The following is a 21,939-nucleotide window of genomic DNA, read 5'->3' as shown; positions in this document are numbered from 1 at the left end:
AAACCACACCCAAACCTCCAATCACAACACCAACCACGGCCATAAAATATATCAATTCCACCGCCCTTCCTACCATCTCCGCCCTATTGTTTAAGCGATCACAAAAGCAACCAAAATTACCAACAAGGCACTCCCATGTGTTGATCCCCCTTTCCCACTCCCTCTCAAGTCAATGCCCAAACTACCCTCAGCTTCCAATCCCATCCTCTAATTCTTATTCTCTCCTTTGGCCAAAAAATACTCTCTCACATCTTCCTATCTTGTCTTTCCATTCTGATCTAAGTCTTTATAAATAAACATCAAAAGCAGGACCATACTTTTTCCCTATCACAAACAATCTTAAAATCTAAAGTCAATGCCCAGAATCATCAAACCTCTTTCCATCACTCTTTTCCACTGTGATCCCGTTCCATTTGAGAGCCTGTGCGATCTCATCCTCTCTCACCCACACTCTCAAGTCTAATACCTTTATTCACCTCGATGTCTGTCTTACCATCCGAGCCAAAAAAGCTTTAAGAACCTGAACCTCTTTTCATATCATACACTCTCTCTCTCTCTCTCTCTCTCTCTCTCTCTGTGTGTGTCTCTCGATCACCATGACCCTTGAGGAAGGACCAGACTCGGACCAAACAACCTACCACCACCAACACCACCACCTCCTAGATTGGTTAGAGGACTCCATCTCCTTCATCCCCTCTTTCCTTGATGATCCCTACAGCAACACTGAATCCATTGCCGGCTACGAATGGTGGACTCAGGACCAAGACCAAGCCAACCTCCTCCAGACGGCCCCCTCCACCACCCCCATAGCCGTCCCCCCCGCCACCACTACTACCACCATCACTCAGTCGCTTCCACAACCTGAATTCTCCAAGAAACGGAAGCTGCCCACCAGTCCAATCACCCCCAACAAGGTTGCAGCTCACGGAAACCAGCGGAGAACCGGGCCTGATGCTAGCAACGAGGGCAATGGGAAGTTTGAGGAAGATGGCGACATCCCCCAGAAGCCGGCGAGTGGGAGGAAGGGCCAGGGAAAGGGGAATGGAGGGAATTCCGGCAGTGGGAACAAGGAGGTGAGGTGGGCCGAGCATTTGCTCAACCCCTGTGCCACCGCCATCGAGGCGGCCAACCCCTCGAGAGTCCAGCATTTATTATACGTTCTTGATGAGCTCGCCTCCCCGTCCGGCGACGCTAACCACCGCCTCGCCGCCTACGGCCTACGCACCCTAACCCACCACCTCTCCTCCACCAGGATCGCGGCGGCGGTGAACGTTCCCACCCGCGGCGGCGGCCTCGCCGACGACTCCCCGTGTTTCGTTTCGACGGAGCCGAAGCTCTTCCGATCGGCGCTCATCAAGTTCCACGACGTCAGCCCCTGGTTCGCCCTCCCGAACTCCCTCGCCAACGCCTCCATCCTCCAAGCCCTAACCCTAGACTCCAACCAGCGACCGCGGCCCCTCCACCTCCACGTGGTGGACATCGGCGTCTCCCACGGGGTCCAGTGGCCGACGCTCCTCGAGGCGCTGACCCGCCGCCAGGGAGGCGCCCCGGCCCTCGTCCGCCTCACCGTCGCCGGCGCTGCCGCCCCGCCAGGGCCCTTCTCCGCGGCGCCGCCGGGGTACGACTTCTCCTCCCACCTCCTCCGCTACGCCAAGTCCATCGACCTTAACCTCCGGATCGACCAGGCGGACTCCCTCGCGCCACGTTCCCTCTCCCTCGCCAGCGGCGAGATCCTGGTGGTCTGCGCCCAGTTCCGGATGGGCCACGGCGGACCGGATGACCGGATGGCGTTCCTCCAGTCGGTGAGGGAGCTAAACCCCGACCTGGTGGTGCTGAGCGAGGTCGACGGCGGCCGCGCCGGCGATGGCGATGGAAGCTTCCCGGCGGAGTTCGGGAGGAGGGCGGAGTTGCTGTGGAGGTTCCTGGACTCGACGAGCGCGGCGTTCAAGGGGAGGGACTGCGCGGAGAGGCGGGTGGTGGAGGGGGAGGCGGCGAGGGTTTTGGAGGGACGGGGGGTAGCGGAGGGGAGGGAGCGGTGGCGGGAGAGGATGGTGGGACTAGGGTTCTGGGATGAAGGCTTCGGGGAAGAGGCGGTGGAGGCGGCGCGGGCACTGCTAAGGAAGTACGACGGGAACTGGGAGATGAGGCCGGCGGAGGCGGCGGTGGGGCTCTGGTGGAAGGGCCAGCCTGTGTCCTTCTGCTCCCTGTGGAAGCCACACACCGGACGCCAGTGAGAGATCCAGTGCAACGACCGTAACGGCCGAGATGGGGCTGCCAACTTTTCACACGATCCGCGGCATCGCTGCCGCCCGATATGTGGCCCCTCGCTGCCGCCTTGTGTTTGATATGATCCTGGGGAAGAGGACGCCTGAAATTGATCTACTCTTCTTGTGGTACGAGATAGATGCGAGATAAATAAACTGTAATGCACCCGTGTATAGTGTCTGCCTTGTAACGAGCTTCAGTGGAATTTCCATGAGCTACAGTCTGATGTATAATATCAAGCCAAGTTTTTGATGCTATAGATTATAATCACTCTCACACATATGGCAACCGAATATTAAGAAACATAAAATATGATATATTTCGTTCGTGAATTAATATCTACAATCTGATCTTGATGGGATGGCGATCCACCCATGCAAACTTGAACCCGCATTGGTGATTGAATTGATATATCTCAATTATTTTTGTAAATAAAATGATCAATTTTTGACAAATGAGAATGCATAGTTATGGTTATGAATTATGATGTCAATTATTTTAACGACCATTTTGGAATCACATGAACTAGAGCTTATTCTAGTAGCCTTAAAGCTCTACTTACCAACCAAAGGTCCCAAGCTTGAATCTCAAGCAATGTAACCTATTACAACTTTGATAATTATAACATGGACATATAGATAGGCTTAGCTATCGTAGATCTTCACTAAATCCTAATCAAATTTAAATCAGAGAATAAGGATCTCATATTAATAATTTATATCATTGAATATGATCTATCATCATTAAGCTGCTTACACAAAAAAATCCTGCAACTCAGACACCACCATCCCATACATCAAATGATCAAAAAATTATATATTTTTTTGATACATTAATATATAATATTTTATATTAATTAAATTATTAAAAATTTTAATGAGTCTCAAAATTATATGATTTTTGATATATAAATAATTTAGAGATAGTAAATTATATCTAATGATTTGGACCATCAATACCGAATTTCATGGATCAATCTAGATTAGATCAGATCAGAGTAGAGATTATATATAGAATGCAAAAAGATCTCTCTCAAAAAAGAATAAAAAAGAAAGAAAAAGTCTCAAAACATTAATGGAAAGAGCCAACTGCAATTCAATGCTAACGAGCCGACCTTTGCACATATTCAATGCCACCAACCAATTAAAATGTACTCAAACAAAACAGTTCATAACATCTTTGCAATTTACAAAACTTTACGTCATCGCGGCAACGCATACAGACCCACTAGACCAGTATTTTTTTTTTGATGACTATATCAGCAGGTAAAAAATCTATACCACCCCAGGCAATGGGTGAACCATGTAGTCGATTAGCAGGAACTAGACTGAAACGGTGTCCAAATATACCACAAGCATGCATATCTTGTATATCTGAAAGTTCAAGGATCCGAAAATCTGGTCATCATGCATTGTAATCTTCCACTGTTTTACATCCCTGTCATAAAAAGCAACAAAAGAATTGCATCAATAAAGAAAAATGTCAAGTCGCACGTTTCAGTGATCCACACCCCTGACCTTAATTTGAAAAGCTGCACAAACCTGACAGGTAGGGACCAAAGCAACAATAGGAATTCCGGTAATTTCTGCTGCAAGGGCCTTTCGTTCTACTCAGCGAGGGACATTTTACATTTTTGCATGGGTATTACTTCTATGGTTGCAAGTAAAAGTTGTTGCCTGGTGTGGAGAAACAGAGTTACCCTATGTTGCAAACAAACCTATTCCTAGGGATGGGGAATCAGATCTCTCTCTCTTTTTTTTTTAGGGAAAAATCACTCATCTTTCACCAGTGATGGAAGGATACAGGTAAAACCAAGTAAACCATACGTTATGTTCTTTATTCACAATGACGGGGCATGTGTAATGGAGACAAAAAAAAGAAGAAATTGACTTTGGAGCAAAATATAATGACAAGATTCATGGTCTCAATAACAGATCTCATACCAATAAAATTCTATTATAGTGTCAATATGCAGTTTAGTGCGATACAGTAGTGTCGGAATGGGGTGGTACGGCATTACCGGTATAGTACGGCATGCTCCATAAAGTCCAGAATGACGTGGTACAGCAAACCATGATGAGAGTTTGTTTTATATATGTGTCAAGTCAATGGACATGTTGACTACTATATCTAAAAAGAGGTACCACAAGTGTTGACTGATAACAGTGAAAAGTCAGATCTAAAATTAGTTCCAACCCGTGATACCCTAGCAGTTTTGGAGATCCTTACTCAGAATTGATGATCAAAGTACGTCCACCCCATTCACCCTATCAATGAAACAAAATATATGCAGAAATATTGCAAGGCAGCAAGAATGTATATACCTCAAGAATCATAAATCCTGATGGAAGAGATAATGCTTTGTCGACATACAGGACATTTTGGTGATGAACTAATCTTAACATCTATCGTGCAGCGGGGACAGCAAACACGATGTCCACAAGGAACAAAAGCACATCTCCTTTGCCTCATTAGACAAATGACGCATAGTTCCCCATCCGGTATATCTTCAGACTCATCATCACTGACTGAAGCTGCGTCAAGTAATTCTTGGTTCCTCCATCTCCGCTCTTTCCATCTCCACCAATACCTGTAGCAGTATTAACAAAAATGGAATAAATCTAACTCTTGCTTTATTTTGTTTTATATGCTAATCCATTACAAAATTATGCTAAATGTTGTTGAACTACAGCTAAGTTCCTGCTTTCCAAAATATTTGACACAAAGGTGCTTGCTTTAGTCCATTTACTGACCACATATTACACAGGCTTTAAGCCAAATGCTGTTCCGATCAAAGGATAAATAAGATCTTGCCTTCCAGCAAATTCGATGACAAAATGCTGGCTTTAAGCCATTTACTGCCTATATACTACATTGGCTTGAATCCATTCACTGATGGTAGCTATACATTAAATTGGCTATAACTAGTAATATATTGCCAATAAGAGATTAAAAATTGTTTCAAGGGCATTGTGGGTGTCCATTGACCTGGACTTCATACAACACAAGAAATTCAGACAGGTCAGGCGGTTCCAAACCTTGGACGGGCACATCGCCAATTACAGCCATCAAAGAGTTGATAATTGAGTGCTTTTCTTTGCATAAAATATGGTGAACTTTAGATGATATTTTACATTTTCATATTGTTGGATTTGAATGCAATGGAACTCAACAAGGAAAGATTATGGGACAATGAAACAGCCTTCGCTGCATGGAAAGTCAAAACTGGTATCTGGTCAAGGAGCACATGGCAATAGCAATTTAATGATCATAGGAGTCAATTGCTTCTACTCATATTGCATGTCACTGAATAATGTCATGCATATGAGAAGGGCTTGATAACTTCTAATCACAATACATGTGCTATCTGCTCAGAGCACACATGGCAATAGCAATTTAACAATCATAGGAGTTCTAAATTGCTACTGCCTCATATCGCATGTTACTGAATTATGTCAGGCATATGATGAAGGGCTTGATGCCTTTTAATCACAATACATGTACAGTACTTGAGCAGTGGTGCTAGCACAGCCGGGTCTTCCACTTTAAAGCTGGTCGGTGAGTATAACATGGTATAAGTTTTATCCCAATTTGACGCTGGGTTCATTTTGGAGTTCCAGCCAAATTAACTTATGGAGACAAATTTAAGTTATATTCTAATTTTTAAATTTCTTCATTTCTTTCGATTAGATCTGGGTTTATAAGTTTTAAGAAGAATTGGAAGCAGTGCAACATTAGATTCCAGAGAAAATTTAGAGAAAAGTGAATGCATGGTCGGATATATCACTATCCTAGAGATTGGATCTCATTTTTTCAATGTGAAATTGCCAAAAATTAGTATCTACAGACCCTAAACTATTTAAAACAATATCTAACAAATCTTGACTGATTTTTTGTTGTCTTTTTTTCCCCTCCTACGCTCAATCAATGTTTTTTCGGATTTGTCTAGAAGTTTCAACAAGAACTGCTGAACTAGGACTCAAACCACTGAAACTGCCAAACTTGCCAAAACAGAAACTCATCCAGTCTGACCAGAACCAAAACCTAATTTTTGAAACTTGAAAAATATAGGAAAATCAGTTAAAAGCGGCAATACTCGAAAAGATAACCATCTCCCTTCATCTTTTAAATCCTTCAACTTGAACTCAGGATTCCTTCCTCAGTATGACTTTAATGCTTGAATTGCAGTAGTTAAGACTCTCTTAGACAGTTCCGCTCACTTTATACTCCATTGCTATTTCCAGACTGACTTCAATGCATTCAAATCTAACGTTCTCCAAACTTCACCATACACACCTCAAGATAAAAATGTTGGGTATATGATCAACTTATGACTGCTCTCATACTATCTAATGTTCTCATAAGGCACAGTCAGTCATTTGATTGCCTCGTTCATCTAGTTCTACATCCTTCTATACAATGGAACAGGACAGTAAAAATAATTCTTAGGGTAAGTCTCCTTCAAATGGACCAACAGCCTCAGCCACATATTCCCCCTAAAGTTCTGTCCTTTTATAGCTAATTTGCCATCGATCCTCATGTAGTTTTTACCTACACACTATCTAAAGAAAACTTCGTAGAGTGTCCAATGGTTTCATACATCTCATAGTCTAAAGGCATATGAGAAAAAAACAGCTGGCATTGGCGTGACATGTATCTAATTTTCTTTCTTAAAACCCAATTCTAACCATGAAAAGTCTTCAAGTAGGGTTTAAACTGGGCCAAGGTCGAGTAGGGTTTCCATGCAACACGTGCCCAGCCCAGTTGTTATTTTTCAAGCTCCAGGATTGGCCTCGGCACAACCTTTTTGCAAGGTTAGGCCCAAGCAAACACCCGAGCTCAGACCAAACAAAAATAGGCACGACGCCACCCAGGCCCTGCCCAAGTGGAGAGAGTGAGCACTTGTGAGGAGGCCAGAGAGGAAAATGGAAGGGGGGAGCTGAAGGATGAAATATTTTCTTGTATTTTCGGATGTTTTTCTTAGGTTTTGTGAGAGTTAGTTTTTGAGTCCGGTTTTGAGTAAGACTGGTGTTTTAGTATCGGTGAGTTATTTTTTGTGAATTTCTGCTGCCCAAGTTCAGTACCCTCCCTACTCTCTCTCTATCTTCTTCTTCTTCTTCATCCATTATTCTCATAATCTGTTATTTTTTTCTTTATTTCCTGCCATTTATTCCTCTCTTAGCTATCTTAATCTTCTTCTTTTTCCATTATTTAACTCTACTTCTTCTGTGTTGTGAATAGATCAGATCATTGTTTATCTGCATGCATTTGATCAGATCTTGTTGAAGGTTTATATTGGATTATTCAGTTACGACCTAAGAAACTCTAGGTTTTGATTTAGCTAACCCTTCCATGTGTAAGGAACCCTATAGAAGATTCTTCTTGAATCCTGTCCCCTAATTTTAAATTCTCTTGTTTGTTGTCCTGTTTTCAGATTCTAGATGGCAAGTAACAAAAGTAGTTGTAATTCTAATTCAACCCCACCTTAGGGCCACCACACCTATTGTGGACAATCCCTAAAATTGTCCTACAACAATTTAGTATTGGAGCTAAAGGGTCCTATTCCTTTCCTCCCTGCTTTCCCTTGATCTCCTTTGTATCCCCTTCTTTCTTCCTGCCCTTTCATCATGTAATCAAATAGAGAGTTAGGGTTCAAAATTGATGCCTTTCATCAACGTATCAAAAATGAGAATAAGGTGTTTGGGCAAATATATAACATCCGTCAAAAATGATATTGCAACACTAGAGGATTTGTTGTAAGCACTTTTAGATGGGCATCACACTAATGTGATTTCATCTTCACCAGCTTCTAGTCATTTAGAGGCTCCAAAGCAGATATCTCCAACATAAGCCCATGCTGAGTTGCAAGAAGAACCTAAACAAGGATTTGCCATGCAACGATCAAACGAACGATGATTGAATTGAAGAAAAACTTGGCATCAAGCCTATCAAGCCACAAGGGATCTTCAACAAGTTCATCAAACCATCAGAGGAGCATCCAGACGATCTGATTGTTGAAAGCAAAACTAATTCCAACTCAGCATTTAACATTGAGATCCAATGCCATGGTGAACATATTAAGCCAATTTTTGTGCTTCCTCATGTTATGGGGTGCACTGGATGCTTGGAAGCCTTCAAGCAGTGGATTGAAATGCACCACAGCAGTCATCCTATATTGTGATTTCAAGAAAAATGCATGTGGAACTCCATCATCAATTGTTGGAGATCCAACAGTGGAGATCGTCTGAGCACCATTGAAGAGATTTCATGGACGCAATCTTGTGCGGCAGAAGTGAATGATGAAAGACAAAAAAAATATCTTGCTATATTTGAGGATTTTTTTGTTATGCATTTTGTATAGTTAGTTATGCAATCCTGTTTTGAGCAAGTTTGGCATGCAAGAGTCCTCATTCACTTATATATTGGGCCAGATGATTGCAAAGTTGTTATGATTTAATTTTTTAACTATTATTTGCAAAGTTTTAGACCAATTGCAACTTTTATGGAATCAATTTATATAAAAGGAGTTCTAGGGTCATCATAAATAAGTCAAAGAATCCTTTATCGGATAGCAAGCAAAGTTTTTCACTAAGTTCATAAATATGGGCCTATATAAAGTGATGAAATTATGAAGATTATTAAATTATTTTTGTATGGAATTTTGTTCGTTAGGTTCGGCTCTCTCTCCCTATACTCTCTTTTCTTCTTCTTCTTCATCTATTATTCTCTTAATCCATCATCTCTTTTCCTGATCTTCTGCTACTTATTCCTCTGCCATCTAGCTTAATCTTCTTCTTCTTCTATCACTTATCTCAACTTCTATATTGTGATAGATCAAGTCACTGTCTATAGAGATCTGTGTGCATTATTTGATCAAATTTGATCGTAGGATTATATCAGATTATTCAATTTCAAATCAGTCTATAGAGATCTGTGCATTATTTGGTCAAATATAGTTAAAGGCTTATATTGATTATTCAATTAAGATCTAAGAAATCCTGGGTTCAGATAATTCTTCCATGTGTAAGGAATACTAATTGAAGATTCTTCTTGAACATTTATCGCACCTAATTTCAAATTCTGTTGTTGGCTGTCTTGTTTTTAGACAATTGGTAGGACACAATAGGGAGGGAGGGAGGGAGGGGGAGAGGGAGAGAGAGAGATGGGGAGTGGGCTGGAGGGTGGACATCATGTTGGGGCCTAATGCAGACATTGAGGTAAAGAGGGAAGACATACGGGGGAAGGAGGAAAAAAAGAGGGGTGGGGGGCGGGGAGAGAGAGAGAGAGAGAAGCAGATAAGGGATGGGATGCAAGTGAAAGGGACTCATGGGGGTAAAACTAGATTAGGATTAGGGTCACTGGCTAGGCCTGGTCGGGCCCTAAGTCAGGCTTTGGGCTAGGCTTGAGCAAGCCCTATTTTATCTTTGGGCTTTTATAACAAAAGCCCATACCAAACCCGAAGCATATCCAGCTCAGGACCAAAATCAGATTTGAAGCTGGCTACCGAAACCACTTCCAACCCTATAACCTTGATGAAAGGAAATTGGAAACCAAACTATCTCCTCTCTCGAAATGGGAAAGAGACCAGAAGCCTCCACATCCCAGCCAATGAAAGAGGGAAGAAGGCCTTATGTGATAGTCAAAATATTAGAAAGAGGATTTTGATAATATAATGGTCTCTAACAAGCCAGTCTTTTAACTCACAAATTCCAACAAACGTTGGATCCCAACCAATGAGATAGTGAAATTACAGGTGTCATACCAACTGGTGAGTTCTCTAAGAAATTGAAATCTAAACCCTAACTCATAAATACAAGAAAAAAATCAGCATACAAACTGACTCTTTTTTCCACTCTTATGAGATCAATTCTAAGGAGTAGAAAATATTTTTTTAATAAAAAATTGATTATATCCATGTTTCTTCTCACATGTTGCAATCCTTCTATACACATGAGAATGTTTTCTTTTCTCAGATATCTGTCAAGAAGACCAAACCATTTGATTATATATCCATGTTTCCTCTCACATGTTGCAATCCTTCCATACGCGTGAGAATGTTTTCTTATCTCAGATATCTGTCAAGAACACAAAACCATTACCCTTCCACATAGTTAGGTATAATGCCTTGTATAAAGATCTTCCACACCTTGCATCCCCTCCATTCATCTTGCCTCCTGCACAATATCTCCCTTGCAAAGAATGTTAAGTGCTCACTCACTGTCGTGAAAGCATTGGTTACCATAAAAACCAAAGATTCCTACAAGTTATTTACATCATGTTGATCAGTGCATCAAATGTAATATAGAAAGTATTAAAATTCTTGATATTTAAATCATAGTATTTTATATTTAATACTTTTTATGTTTTTTCTCAAAAAATAATTAATTATGAGAAATTAATTGCAAATCAACAAGCAACAGCCCTTCAACAAGTACAGATGAAGCTCATATCCAAATTTAGACCTGTTAGGCGCACGACATGCAATAATTTATGGGCGCCTGATAGGGATTCAATAAAAGAAAGAAAAAAGAAAAGCATGAGCATCAAAAATAGTGGGACCCAAGAAATAAAATGAAATAAAGTGGTCAGGCAACCAAGGCGTGGCTGTCTGGGAGATTCATGAGTTTTAAAGAAAGAAATTAAAAGAGGTGGGTCCCATGAATGTTAAACAAGAATTTAGTGTAGAAGCTATGCCTGGGTGCTGGTTTCATGTGGGACTTGCACTGGGTTTCACGTAGGAGTCTTATCACGTGGAACCAAGCCACACCCGAGTTCTCAGGTGTTTAACGGCTTACAGGAGAATATCAAAAAGGACTGCTGGTTCCCACGGGGCTCACAATCACAAAAACCAAGTCACACGTGGGATTTGGCATGATCATACGATTGGATGTGGGTCCAAGCGGGGTCAGTCATATGAGAGTGGACAACAGGGAGTGAGCGCAATTTAAATTGCTCGGATGCAACCTAGGACTGATTGGCAAAACAGAGGCCTGAGATGCACGATACATGGAACAGAGAGCGAAGCGGGTCCGCGGGATTGTTTTGAGGAGTTGCAAAGCCATCTGGACACTGACTTCAACCGGGATTTGAACATCGAATTACATTGAAATTATCCCTCTTCAAAACAGACGTCCTATATTCCCATATCGAAAAACAACAAAAATCCCTCCCCTCCTAAAGCCTACAAAAAAGATCCCAGATTACAAGAAAAAAAAGCATCCAAGAGTGGGAGAGGCATAGAGAGGGGGCAGCAAGCATAACTTTGGGTTACAGAGAAGACTTCTAAGAAGGAGGTGCTTAGAAGAGAGTCTTGTTCCTACGCCATCTCTATGCCTATACCATCTCGAAGATCTGATCCAAAGGGGAAGAAGAAGATAAGCCAATTCGCTCTACGAAGTATGAAAGAAGAAGGAGAGGTCATCAACCATCTTTTCGATGAGACTGCGCCAATCGACTTCAGAGTCTTTGTTACAATTTTATTTTATTATTTTTTTAAATTTTTTGTACTTAAATTTTATTTTTAATATAAAATTTATTCTATTATATTTTTAAATTTCTGTTATTTATTTTTATTGCAAGTAGATGCTAAGATCTAGTTAATAGATCTTAATACCAATTTATTTTTATGCACTTTAAATTTCTGTTATTTATTTTTATTATAAGTAGAAACTAGGATCTAAATAGTAGATCTTAGTACCTGATTTATTTTTTGCACTTTTAATTTTCGTTTCCGACTTAAATTACTTTCTTCAAAATTTTATTTTCTTTTTATAAAATCAAAGATTTTAAATCAAAATACTGCTTTCTTTGTGGATTCGATCCGACTCACTACTTTCTACGTATTTTTAATTTTTTTAAAAAAAATTAAAATTAATTTAATAATCATAATGTCCTAACGACAACATCGCGAGCCTATCAATTTTTAGCACCATTACTGAGGAAGGCATCAATTTTAATATTTGATTTCTTTGATTTTCTTGTGAATATAGCCTACTAACTTTTTTGATTTTTTTATATCTTTTTGTAGAAAAAAAAGAGAAGAAAAGAAGGGTGAAACGCTTCAATTTGGTGAAATCAATCCTAACCCTATCCCTAAACTACTTTCTTTTTTAGTATTAATTGCTGTTTTTTTTTTCAAATTAACATAAAACTCACCCACATAAACCTAATAAAAATCGCATAATAAGAGTAGAAATTTAATTGTTTAGAAGCATTCATCATCTTAGATTTACTTTTGATGATTGCTGGAGATAAGGTAAGCTTTCAAGTTTGATTAATTATATGCATATAATTGCATAGAATCTCTTGTTTGAAATTGGTTGTGTATATTCATCTCAAATCAACCTAAGGGCAACACCCATTAATAAGATAAGATGAGAATTTCATCATCCTTCTTTAGTCCAAAAACCACCAACCAGCATCCCGTATTAACCCAAGCCTAATTAAAATTAAGTAGACGTTGACTCTTATGATCAATTAAGTTCAGTTTGAGTATTGTGGTGAAGTCAAGTGCAAAGTAAGTTTGGACTCACCTCTGAAACCGGTGTCTGAGGCAAGAGATTACAAAGGCTAAGCCTAAGTGGACTCGTGGTTATTTAATTGATTCCATTAGCTTACCAGGCCAATCTAATTGGTGTCTAAGGCAAGCAACAGAGGGACCCCCACGATCCTACCTCTTACCTGACTAGTTGAAGGAAGTGAAAATAGACCCAACTTGCATCTAGGCTAAGCCACTCTACATCGAACTGTTAGGTCTAAGAAATCCGTAAGTGTCTAGGTTTAATTGTTTGCTAACTTAATTGCAATTAACACTTAATCATAACTAATTCTTCTTATCTATCGTCTCTAGGTCTAGGGCTTTCTTAAGATTCTCACCTTTAGAACTTCTCTCTTTCTTCCCTTTCTCTTTCCTTTCTTCCTCTTCTTAAAATAATAATAATAATAATAATCTAAACCACACACATTAGGATTTGCACTGGTACATGCACGATAGGAGATCTTTTTACCCTGACCTAGTTGAATCTAATTCTGAAATTGAATAGCTGATCTATGTTAAACCTGATAATCAAATGGCTGAAAATTTTGGAGAACCACACAGACAGATAAAGAAATATTTTATTCCTTCCACCTATAACCCATCGATATTCCCATCATTGATCAAACATTCAAACTCTAATCCTAAGGCCGATTTGAACCTGACGCCCAAAAATTAGATAAAGTCGACCTTCTTATAGATAAATTTCTAGTCCTAGATCAACAATCTCCTGCACAATACACACCACCTCTCAATTATCAGAAGATCTGTTCTATCTGTGCTAGCCTAACCCATCATGTCAGTGAATGTCTCACGGCTGCACACTTTTCACCTTTCATCCAAGAACAAGTTCAAACTGGTCAAAGTTACTCCAAGCCTGTCAATGATCCATTCTTAAACATATATAACCAAGATTGGAGGAACCACTCTAATTTTTCTTGAAGACCTCAAAAGACTCAGGCTCATACCCAAATTTCTCTGATGCAAAACTTTCAAAATAGGCCCCAATACCAAAACTATGCCTATAATAGACATCAGCCTAGTCAACCTATCCAGCCATCCTATTACAATCAGCCTTCATATCCACCTCCTCAACAGACCCCTCTAGCCGATGATAGGTTTAGCCAACTTCAACAAATGATTATGACCCAACAACAATCCATCATCAGGCTAAAAACACAAATAGGTCAGTTAGCTGAGTCTTCCATGAGGAGAGAACTAAGTCAATTGCCAAGCCAACCAACATCAAATTTCAAAAACAACCCACCCACCCACCAACCACCTGGACCTAGTCATCAATCTAATGTCCCACCTAAGAATCCTCAATTTGAAAATGACAAAGTAATCTATGAGCTTAGAAGTGGTAAGATTCTTAAGGACCCATACTAAGATCAGGTGAGAGAGGCTAGTACTGATACTAACCAAAATAAAAACTTGAAAGAAGAGGTTAGTACTGAGACTAACCCATAGAAGAACCTGAGCTCGGAACTGGTACTGATGTTGGATCCAATTTGAGTAAGAAAGACAAAGGGAAGAAGAGAGCGGATGAGTTACCCGAGACATATAAACCAAGAGTTCCATTTTCTTAGGCACTAGAAGCTGGTTCTTCCTTTCTAGAATTATTACCTCCTCTAGAACTGAAATCGTCCTTGATCGCATCTGAGTACGCATGCTTAGAATCAAATGACACCCCTCCAATACCCATTGCATCGAACTCTAACTCCTAATCCAAAAACTCAATTCATAAGCATTTTAGAAGAACAAATAGGAAAAATTCTCAACAAACAAGGATCTGTGAATGGGTTTGTAAATTATCTTCTTAATATTGAAAAAATGAAACTGACTAAAAACAGGATTGTAAAATACTTTTTGAAGATTAACAACAAAATACTGAAATTTATTATAGACCTTCCTGAGATTGACAATCCAAAACCATTAGAATTTGTCAATCCAAAATTCGACATAGGATAGGTGAGGTAGAATCTGCATTGGTTTGACTGAAGACAATATACTTAGCGCTTTCTGGGAGGTAACCCAATTTCTGCTTTTTAATATCTTTTACATTTTATTTAGGTTAATCGAGTCTTGCTTAGTGTCTTTTGTAGGAATTTGAAGATAATATTGGCTAAGTTGGGAGGAGAAACAATTTTAAAAAGACTTCTTGATCAGGTGACATCTCTCTTTTTTTCTTCTATTTGTATGCATCCTTTTTTTCTTACTCCATTGAGGACAATGTCGATTAAATTGAGGAGAATAATAAAAATTTTTAAAATTTTTTAAGTTCTCAAGTTAGTATTTAGCTTTTAAACACCTAATTACATTTAAGAATTGAGTTAAATCAAATATTTTTTAAAAAAAAATTGATGCACAGACCAGAAAGTTTGTGAGATATTGAAAGATCAAGTATTAAGAAAATCCAATAAAAAATTATATTTAGAACTTAAACAATTTTTCTTGAGCATTTCTAAATTTTTCTACCAGTATCAAAGAAGAGTTTACTTCCTATGGACTTGTGTAGAGTAACTATACATTTCTTCATATATATAGATATATTAAAAAAAGAGAAAAAAAAATTTCAAGTACTTCATAATGAATAACCGAATCTCTTTGCCTAAGCAAGTATTGAGTTTCGGGTCAAAAGGTATGAAGGGCAAAGAAACTATGTTGTAAAACTAGTTTTAACTCGTAGCCTGTTTGATTCGAACAAATAAGTCCGAGGAATATTCTATATCTAGTACCATAAAATTATCTGGTTCAGGAGTCATTGACTAAAAACTCGCTACATGGATCAAACAGAAAGCTAAAGGGGTTAAGACACTCAATAGCGGTACAACATTGAAAAAAATCAATAAATGAAAGACGAAAGTAACAATACATTTGCTCATATAAAGGTTAATGATTTGAAGATAAAGATAGGGGTAATTTAGAAAAGTTCAAAAAAGATTTATTATTTTTGGCTTAACTTCCACATTGATTAGTATTAATACCTTAATAACATACCTCACTCATGCTCTACTGAACATCAATGGCCTTTTGAAAATTACCTAATGAAATTCGAAACTCTAAGTTAAATGATACTTAACTCTAAATCTTTTCTTTACTCGAGGACGAACAAAGTTCAAGTTGGAGGGTATGATCAGTGCATCAAATATAATATAAAAAGTATTAAAATTCTTGATATTTAAACCATATTATTTTATATTTGATATTTTTATATTCTTTTCATAAAATAATTAATTATGAGGAATTAATCGCAAATCAACAAGCAACGGCCCTTCAACACGTACAGATGAAGCTCATATCCAAATTCAGACATGTCAGGTGCACGACACGCAATAATTTATGAGCACCTAATGGGGATTCAATAAAAGAAAAAAAAAAAAGAAAAGCATGAGCAAAAAAAATAGTGGGACCCAAGGAATAAAATGAAATAAAGTGATCAGGCAACCAAGGCATGGCTGTTTAGGGGATCCATGAGTTTTAAAGAAGGAAAATAAAAGAGGTGGGTCCCATGAATTTTAAACAAGAATTTAGTGTGGAAGCTATTCTTGGGTGCTGGTTTCATGTGGGACTTGTGCTGGGTTTCACGTAAGAGCCTTCTCACATGGAACCAAGCACACCTAAGTTCTCATGTGTTTAACGGCTTACAGGAGAACATCAAAAAGGGCTGCTAGTTCCCACGGGACTCACAATCACAAAAACCAAGTCATGTGTGGGATTTGGCATGGTCATACGATTGGATATGGGTCCAAGCGGAGCCGGTCATACGAGAGTGAACAGCAGGCGAGTAAGCGTGATTTAAATTGCTCGGATGCGACCTGGGACTGGTTGGCAAAACAGAGGCCTGAGATGCACGATACATGGAACAGAGAGCGAAGCGGATCCATGGGATTATTTTGAGCAGTTGCAAAGCCATTTGGACATTGACTTCAATCAAGATTTGAACATCGAATTACATTGAAATTATCCCTCTTCAAAAGAGACATCCTATATTCCCACATCGATAAACAACAAAAATCCCTCCCCTCCTAAAGCCTATAAAAAAGACCCCAGATTACAAGAGAAAAAGCATCCAAGAGTGGGAGAGGCATAGAGAGGGGGCAGCAAGCATAGCTTTGGATTACAGAGAAGGCTTCTAAGAAGGAGGTGCTTAGAAGAGGGTTTTGTTCCTGCGCCATCTCTACGTCTACACCATCTTGAAGATCTTATCTAAAGGAGAAGAAGAAAAGCCAGTTCACTCTAAGGAGTACGAAAAAAGGAGAGATCATCAACCATCTTCTCGACGAGGCTGCGCCAATCGACTTCAGTCTTTATTACAGTTTTATTTTATTCTTCTTTTAAATTCCTTGTACTTGAATTTTATTTTTAATATAAAATTTATTTTATTGTACTTTTAAATTTCTGTTATTTATTTTTATTGCAAATAGATGCTAAAATCTAGTTAGTAGATCTTAGTATCAATTTATTTTTATGCTTTTTAAATTTTTGTTATTTATTTTTATTGCAAGTAGAAATTAGGATCTAAATAGTAGATCTTAGTACCTGATTTATTTTTCGCACTTTTAATTTTTGTTTTCCAACTTAAATTGCTTTCCTCAAAATTTTATTTTTCTTTTATAAAATCAAATATTTCAAATCAAAATACTGCCTTCTCTGTAGATTTGATCCGACTCACTACTTTCTACGTATTTTTATTTAAAAAAAATTAAAATTAATTTGATAATCATGATGTCCTACCGACAACATCGCGAGCCTATCACATGTTACGGCAAACAATAAGACCAGCGTTACTATAAAAGAACAATTTCAGACATTGAGATCTTTTCACATGGAAACATACTAATCTGCTAGATATAGTTGTTAACTCAGCATCTAGTCATGATCAAGGATTCAGATCCTAGCGGGACGTCTCGTAGGACACTGGGATGGGGTACTATTCCATGTGTTGGGACAGGCCATCCCACTAGCATCTCAGTGTCCCAATCGGGACGCCTTGAGACGTCCTCTGTCTCAAGTGTCGAGACGGGATGGGATGGCGATGTGTCCCGTTCCATAAAAAAATTGAAATAGTCTCGTCTCACAAAATTTAAAATCTTAATCGTGATAACCAAAAATAGCATTCAATATAGAAGCTAACTGAAGATGAATATTACAAAATGGTTTTGAAAATTAGGCATCATAGATATTTGGACTTGGAAGAAATTTGACAACATCAACATGGCGGCATCAAAATAGCATAAATTATATTGATATTCACAATAAAGTTCCCTCATCATACCTGATAATGGAATAGCTCAAAATACCAATGGACACCATTCCAAGAACTATGCCACTCCAAAACAGAATCCCTGAGTTAGTAGCAAGTTCACCTACAATTTCATCCTTTGTCATATCAGATCTGCATTCGGACAATCAGATCACTAGTTACAATAAATAAGAAAGTATAACTTTCAACAAATAATAATTTACAGCTAACAGAAAATAAACAGGGTCATTTCTTCAGGTGGACTCAAAGTTAATAGTCCTTGAAGAATCATGAGGCTTTTTTTTGGGGGGAAATGAAGAAAAACTACAAAGAATGCATAAACCAACATCTGTTCTGCCACAAAGAAAAATATGTGAACAAAATATAAAGCCTGACCCACCAAATTAGATTCTTACAAGAAGTAAGGGAGCTCTTCACATGATTTTATCTCGAGACTTCCATCTCGTGTTCTGCAAATGCCAACTGCTGTGATTTCCTTTCCGACTGGAAGAATCTTTTCTTCATGCAACAATGCAACCTTTCAAAACCACAGTTGTTCAATCAAAGGTGCTGTAAGAAAATAAGAATAGCAGGAATCCAAGAACAAGCATAACAAAGAAAATATATTAGAAAAAAAGCAACTAGAGCGGAACAAGAACCTACTGGAAACCCACTGCCAAAGATGGCCTGGAAGAATGTATATGGAGTTGCCTGAACAGGGCGCAGATGATGACAAACTGTGGTGAGAGGAATTGGATGAGCTGAACCATCCAAACTAACATGAACATAAGCAGAATGGGGCCATTGGCCACCCTCCACAAGAGCAAATGGTACCTACCAAAGTATATGGGCAAAAATTTATCATATATTGTTATAAATGATGTAAATTATGTTAGAAAGAATATAATTGATAGCTTACTGTTCTCAATGAGCTTGACCTTTGCTCTTTCAAGGATTTCGCAAAGAGCGCATGGAGATCAAAACTCCATCCAAAGATGCCCCTCCATTCATTGTACAGACACTTCATAACATCAAAACATGAGATGCTAAGCAACATTTAACATTAAACATAAATCCTACATGATAAAATATATAACACCCAATGTTTGAAAGCATATGATTGGAGAGGTGGGAGAGAAGAATAATATTTCAAAGAAGAAATTGATTCAGATGTTGTGGAGACATCCACTTTGAAAGTATAAGCAATTCAAATTTATATCAAAGAATTTTGAAAGCAAAGCACTGAACGTCAAGGTTTTGCAACTTTAGATGGTCCCACATGGAGAAGGGCCATGATTTTCCCCATCCTATTATATGAATAGGGGCTTTTCAAGATTAGGGCCTCGAGAACTTGGAGGAAAATTATATTGTCTGCACATAACAAGCCAAGGCGTTCATGTCAATATGAAGCCAAACTCTAATTCAGACAAGGTTTTTTGCCTAAACCTTTACACATGTCGATGTGCAAGTGTGCTTGCACCATATCTACTCAGTTTTTTTTTAAAAAAAATTCTTGATTTTATTTGATGAATGTCTGTCAGATTTAGCATGTTATTAGGCTCAAACTGCTTCTGGGTGATGCAATTTTTCATATTGCATGCATTTTCTAGCATTAGGAGAAAACATACACTTTCGCACACGTACATTTAATAGATCAACCCCCATACGGGTATCTTTTTCTATACCAAGAAGTAAGAACCGTCTATAACATGGCATCAACTCTTTGTTGTCCCTTGCTGATCAAACAAATGATCATATGATTTGTTTTCCAGTCCTTATCTCGCACACAGTGCAAACGATTTGTTGCATCATATCTACTGAAGCAGATACCAGAGGCAAGTGCTGGTAGGACAGGCGAAGTTTACATCAGCTCAGCTATGAACCATGCCTTGTCCACTATTAAATTACTTCTTGCACTTCTTTGTGGTGCAGACTTGAAATTTTTAGTGCTGTCATCTCATACAAATCAATTTATGTAACAATAAGCATAGACATAATAGTGTACCGTCTCAGAAAACTCAATTACAAAGATTTAATAGATAATTCTACAAGTGGAGTTGGCAACATCTGCATTTGACTCCCCTAAAGGCATAAACATTCAGATTTCAAAAGAAAAAATGGGGTTAGAATTAGAAGATCGACGCACGTAATGGAATGTTAAAATTCCTCTATAAGAAGTCAATATACCATTCAATTGAATTAGCATACCATCAAAAGAAATGGAGAAGGAAAGCTAAATTGGTAAAATGGGTTCAGTGATTAGAAGGATTATTAGTGATTAACGTAATTTATTTGACAATCCAACCGAATGGTGCTTCAAACCAGAACTACCAACTTCTGGCGCATGGATCCCCAGTTTCTTGAAAGGGATTCAAAGCACCAATCCAGATCCTAATTTCTTGAAAGTATTCGAACTATAACTCCAAGCCCTAGCATCACACCTCATCTAATCTATTACAAAAGGGAAGGAAATGGAAAAAGGGGCAAAGAGGGGTCACCGTCTCGGTGTGCTGCACGACGACGGCCCTCTCGCCGGAGCTCTGAGAAACGAAGACGCTGCGGTTCTTGGGGGCCAACAAGCTCGACTCCACGGCGGGGCGGGGCTGGACCTGGCCGCGGACGACGACGAGCCGTCCTTCGTCGTCGGAGACGGGGTCAGCGGGGAGGAGAGAACGGAGGTCGGAGATGCGGGCAGCGGGGGCGTTGCGGATGCGGTGGAGGGCGGAGGTGGTGGCAAGGTACTTGAAACAGGACCGAGCGGCGCAGATTGCGAGGGCGACGCCGAGGAAGGCGCCGTCGCACGCGGCGGCGATGCGGGCGAGCGAGGCCGCGGTGTCGTAGTCGCGGGACATCTCCGCCCGTCTCTTTGCGGGACAAGGAGGCGGTTTGGACTCGCCGTCCTGACTCCCAAGCTCACACGGGCAGGGTCCTTTTGGATGTGCAACCGACCGCGCGTCATGCGTCCTCCCTTCTTGCACGATACTTTCTAGATCCCTCTGTAACCCGCACTCACACACTAGCATACAAGATTAGAATCCGTTTGGTTAGAGATAATTGATGTAGGTAAATAAATTTTATATTAAATTATTATATTTGATATAAAAAATTTAAAAATATATAATAATAAAATTAGTAAATTTTATATTTATTTTTTTGAAGATATAAGATAAAATAAATGTCATTAAGAATTGATATTTGATAAATTCTGAAATAATAATATATTTTATCAAAATATCATCTATAAAGCTACATACGTAATTATTGAATTTATTTTGATATCTGTCTAAATTTATTTAACAAAAAAAATTATAAAAAAATTAAGATAAAAATGATATTATGCAAAGGACTATATGATTATAGTCATTATATAAAAATAATTAAAAATGACAATACTGTCATGATATTAAAAAACTATTTTATGTTGAAAGATATATTTATAAATTTTATAATATTCGTATATAAGATTTCTTCCCACCAGACATCGTAATTGTTTTCCTATGTTATTTTTTACAATAATTTTTCTACCAACTAAATATAATAAAAATTATTTTTTTATAATTATTTTTTAGATAAATAATTATCATTAATCATCAGATTATCCTATAATTTGAGACACCCTAACCAAAGTAATGATCAAAGTCTTTAACTATATATATATTTTGTAACAAGAGGAATTTCATTAAATCACCACATAAGAGAATACAGTGTCTTGAAGATGCAGCACAGAGACTATATAAACTGCTTAGCCTAAGCAATTTACAGTAAAATGGAGAATGCCAAAATATAGACATATGCCCTGTGTTTAGGGATGAATTACAAGAGACAATATTGCTCCGCAATCTGACAATGTGATGCTTAGAAGGTATGGATTTGAAGTTAGAAGAAACTGGTGTAA

The 21,939-nt window shown here is 38.8% G+C and overlaps 2 protein-coding genes across 2 annotated transcripts; one reads left to right on the top strand and one right to left on the bottom strand.

Annotated features, from left to right (window-relative positions):
* Positions 1–241: 241 nt before the first annotated feature.
* LOC105056429 (protein NODULATION SIGNALING PATHWAY 1) lies at positions 242–2,524 on the top strand. The gene has a single exon (XM_019854394.2). It carries the CDS (start codon positions 597–599, stop codon positions 2,232–2,234), a length of 1,638 nt encoding a protein of 545 aa, XP_019709953.1. The 5' UTR covers positions 242–596; the 3' UTR covers positions 2,235–2,524.
* An 835-nt stretch (positions 2,525–3,359) lies between these two features.
* Positions 3,360–21,013, bottom strand: LOC105056428 (E3 ubiquitin-protein ligase SPL2). Its single transcript, XM_010938621.4, has 7 exons — positions 20,543–21,013; positions 18,964–19,065; positions 18,708–18,878; positions 18,461–18,582; positions 18,078–18,197; positions 4,590–4,855; positions 3,360–3,702 (listed from the first exon to the last, which is right to left on the bottom strand). The coding sequence occupies exons 1-6, from the start codon at positions 20,894–20,896 to the stop codon at positions 4,591–4,593; spliced, it is 1,134 nt and encodes a 377-aa protein (XP_010936923.1). The 5' UTR covers positions 20,897–21,013; the 3' UTR covers positions 3,360–3,702; position 4,590.
* Between the last annotated feature and the right edge of the window lie 926 nt (positions 21,014–21,939).

This window comes from Elaeis guineensis, chromosome 13, assembly GCF_000442705.2.
Source record: "Elaeis guineensis isolate ETL-2024a chromosome 13, EG11, whole genome shotgun sequence".
Lineage (NCBI taxonomy): Eukaryota > Viridiplantae > Streptophyta > Magnoliopsida > Arecales > Arecaceae > Elaeis > Elaeis guineensis.
This window is presented reverse-complemented; position numbering and strand designations above follow the sequence as displayed.

Excerpts from the sequence above, each read along its gene's own strand:
- LOC105056429 (XM_019854394.2), top strand. The coding sequence starts at position 597 with ATGACCCTTGAGGAAGGACCAGACTCGGACCAAACAACCTACCACCAC.
- LOC105056428 (XM_010938621.4), bottom strand. The coding sequence starts at position 20,896 with ATGTCCCGCGACTACGACACCGCGGCCTCGCTCGCCCGCATCGCCGCC. Across the intron at positions 19,066-20,542 it reads TCGTGCAGCACACCGAGACG|TGTCTGTACAATGAATGGAG; the intron begins GTGACCCCTCTT and ends GATGTTATGAAG. Across the intron at positions 4,856-18,077 it reads TTGAGCTATTCCATTATCAG|GTATTGGTGGAGATGGAAAG; the intron begins GTATGATGAGGG and ends ATACTGCTACAG.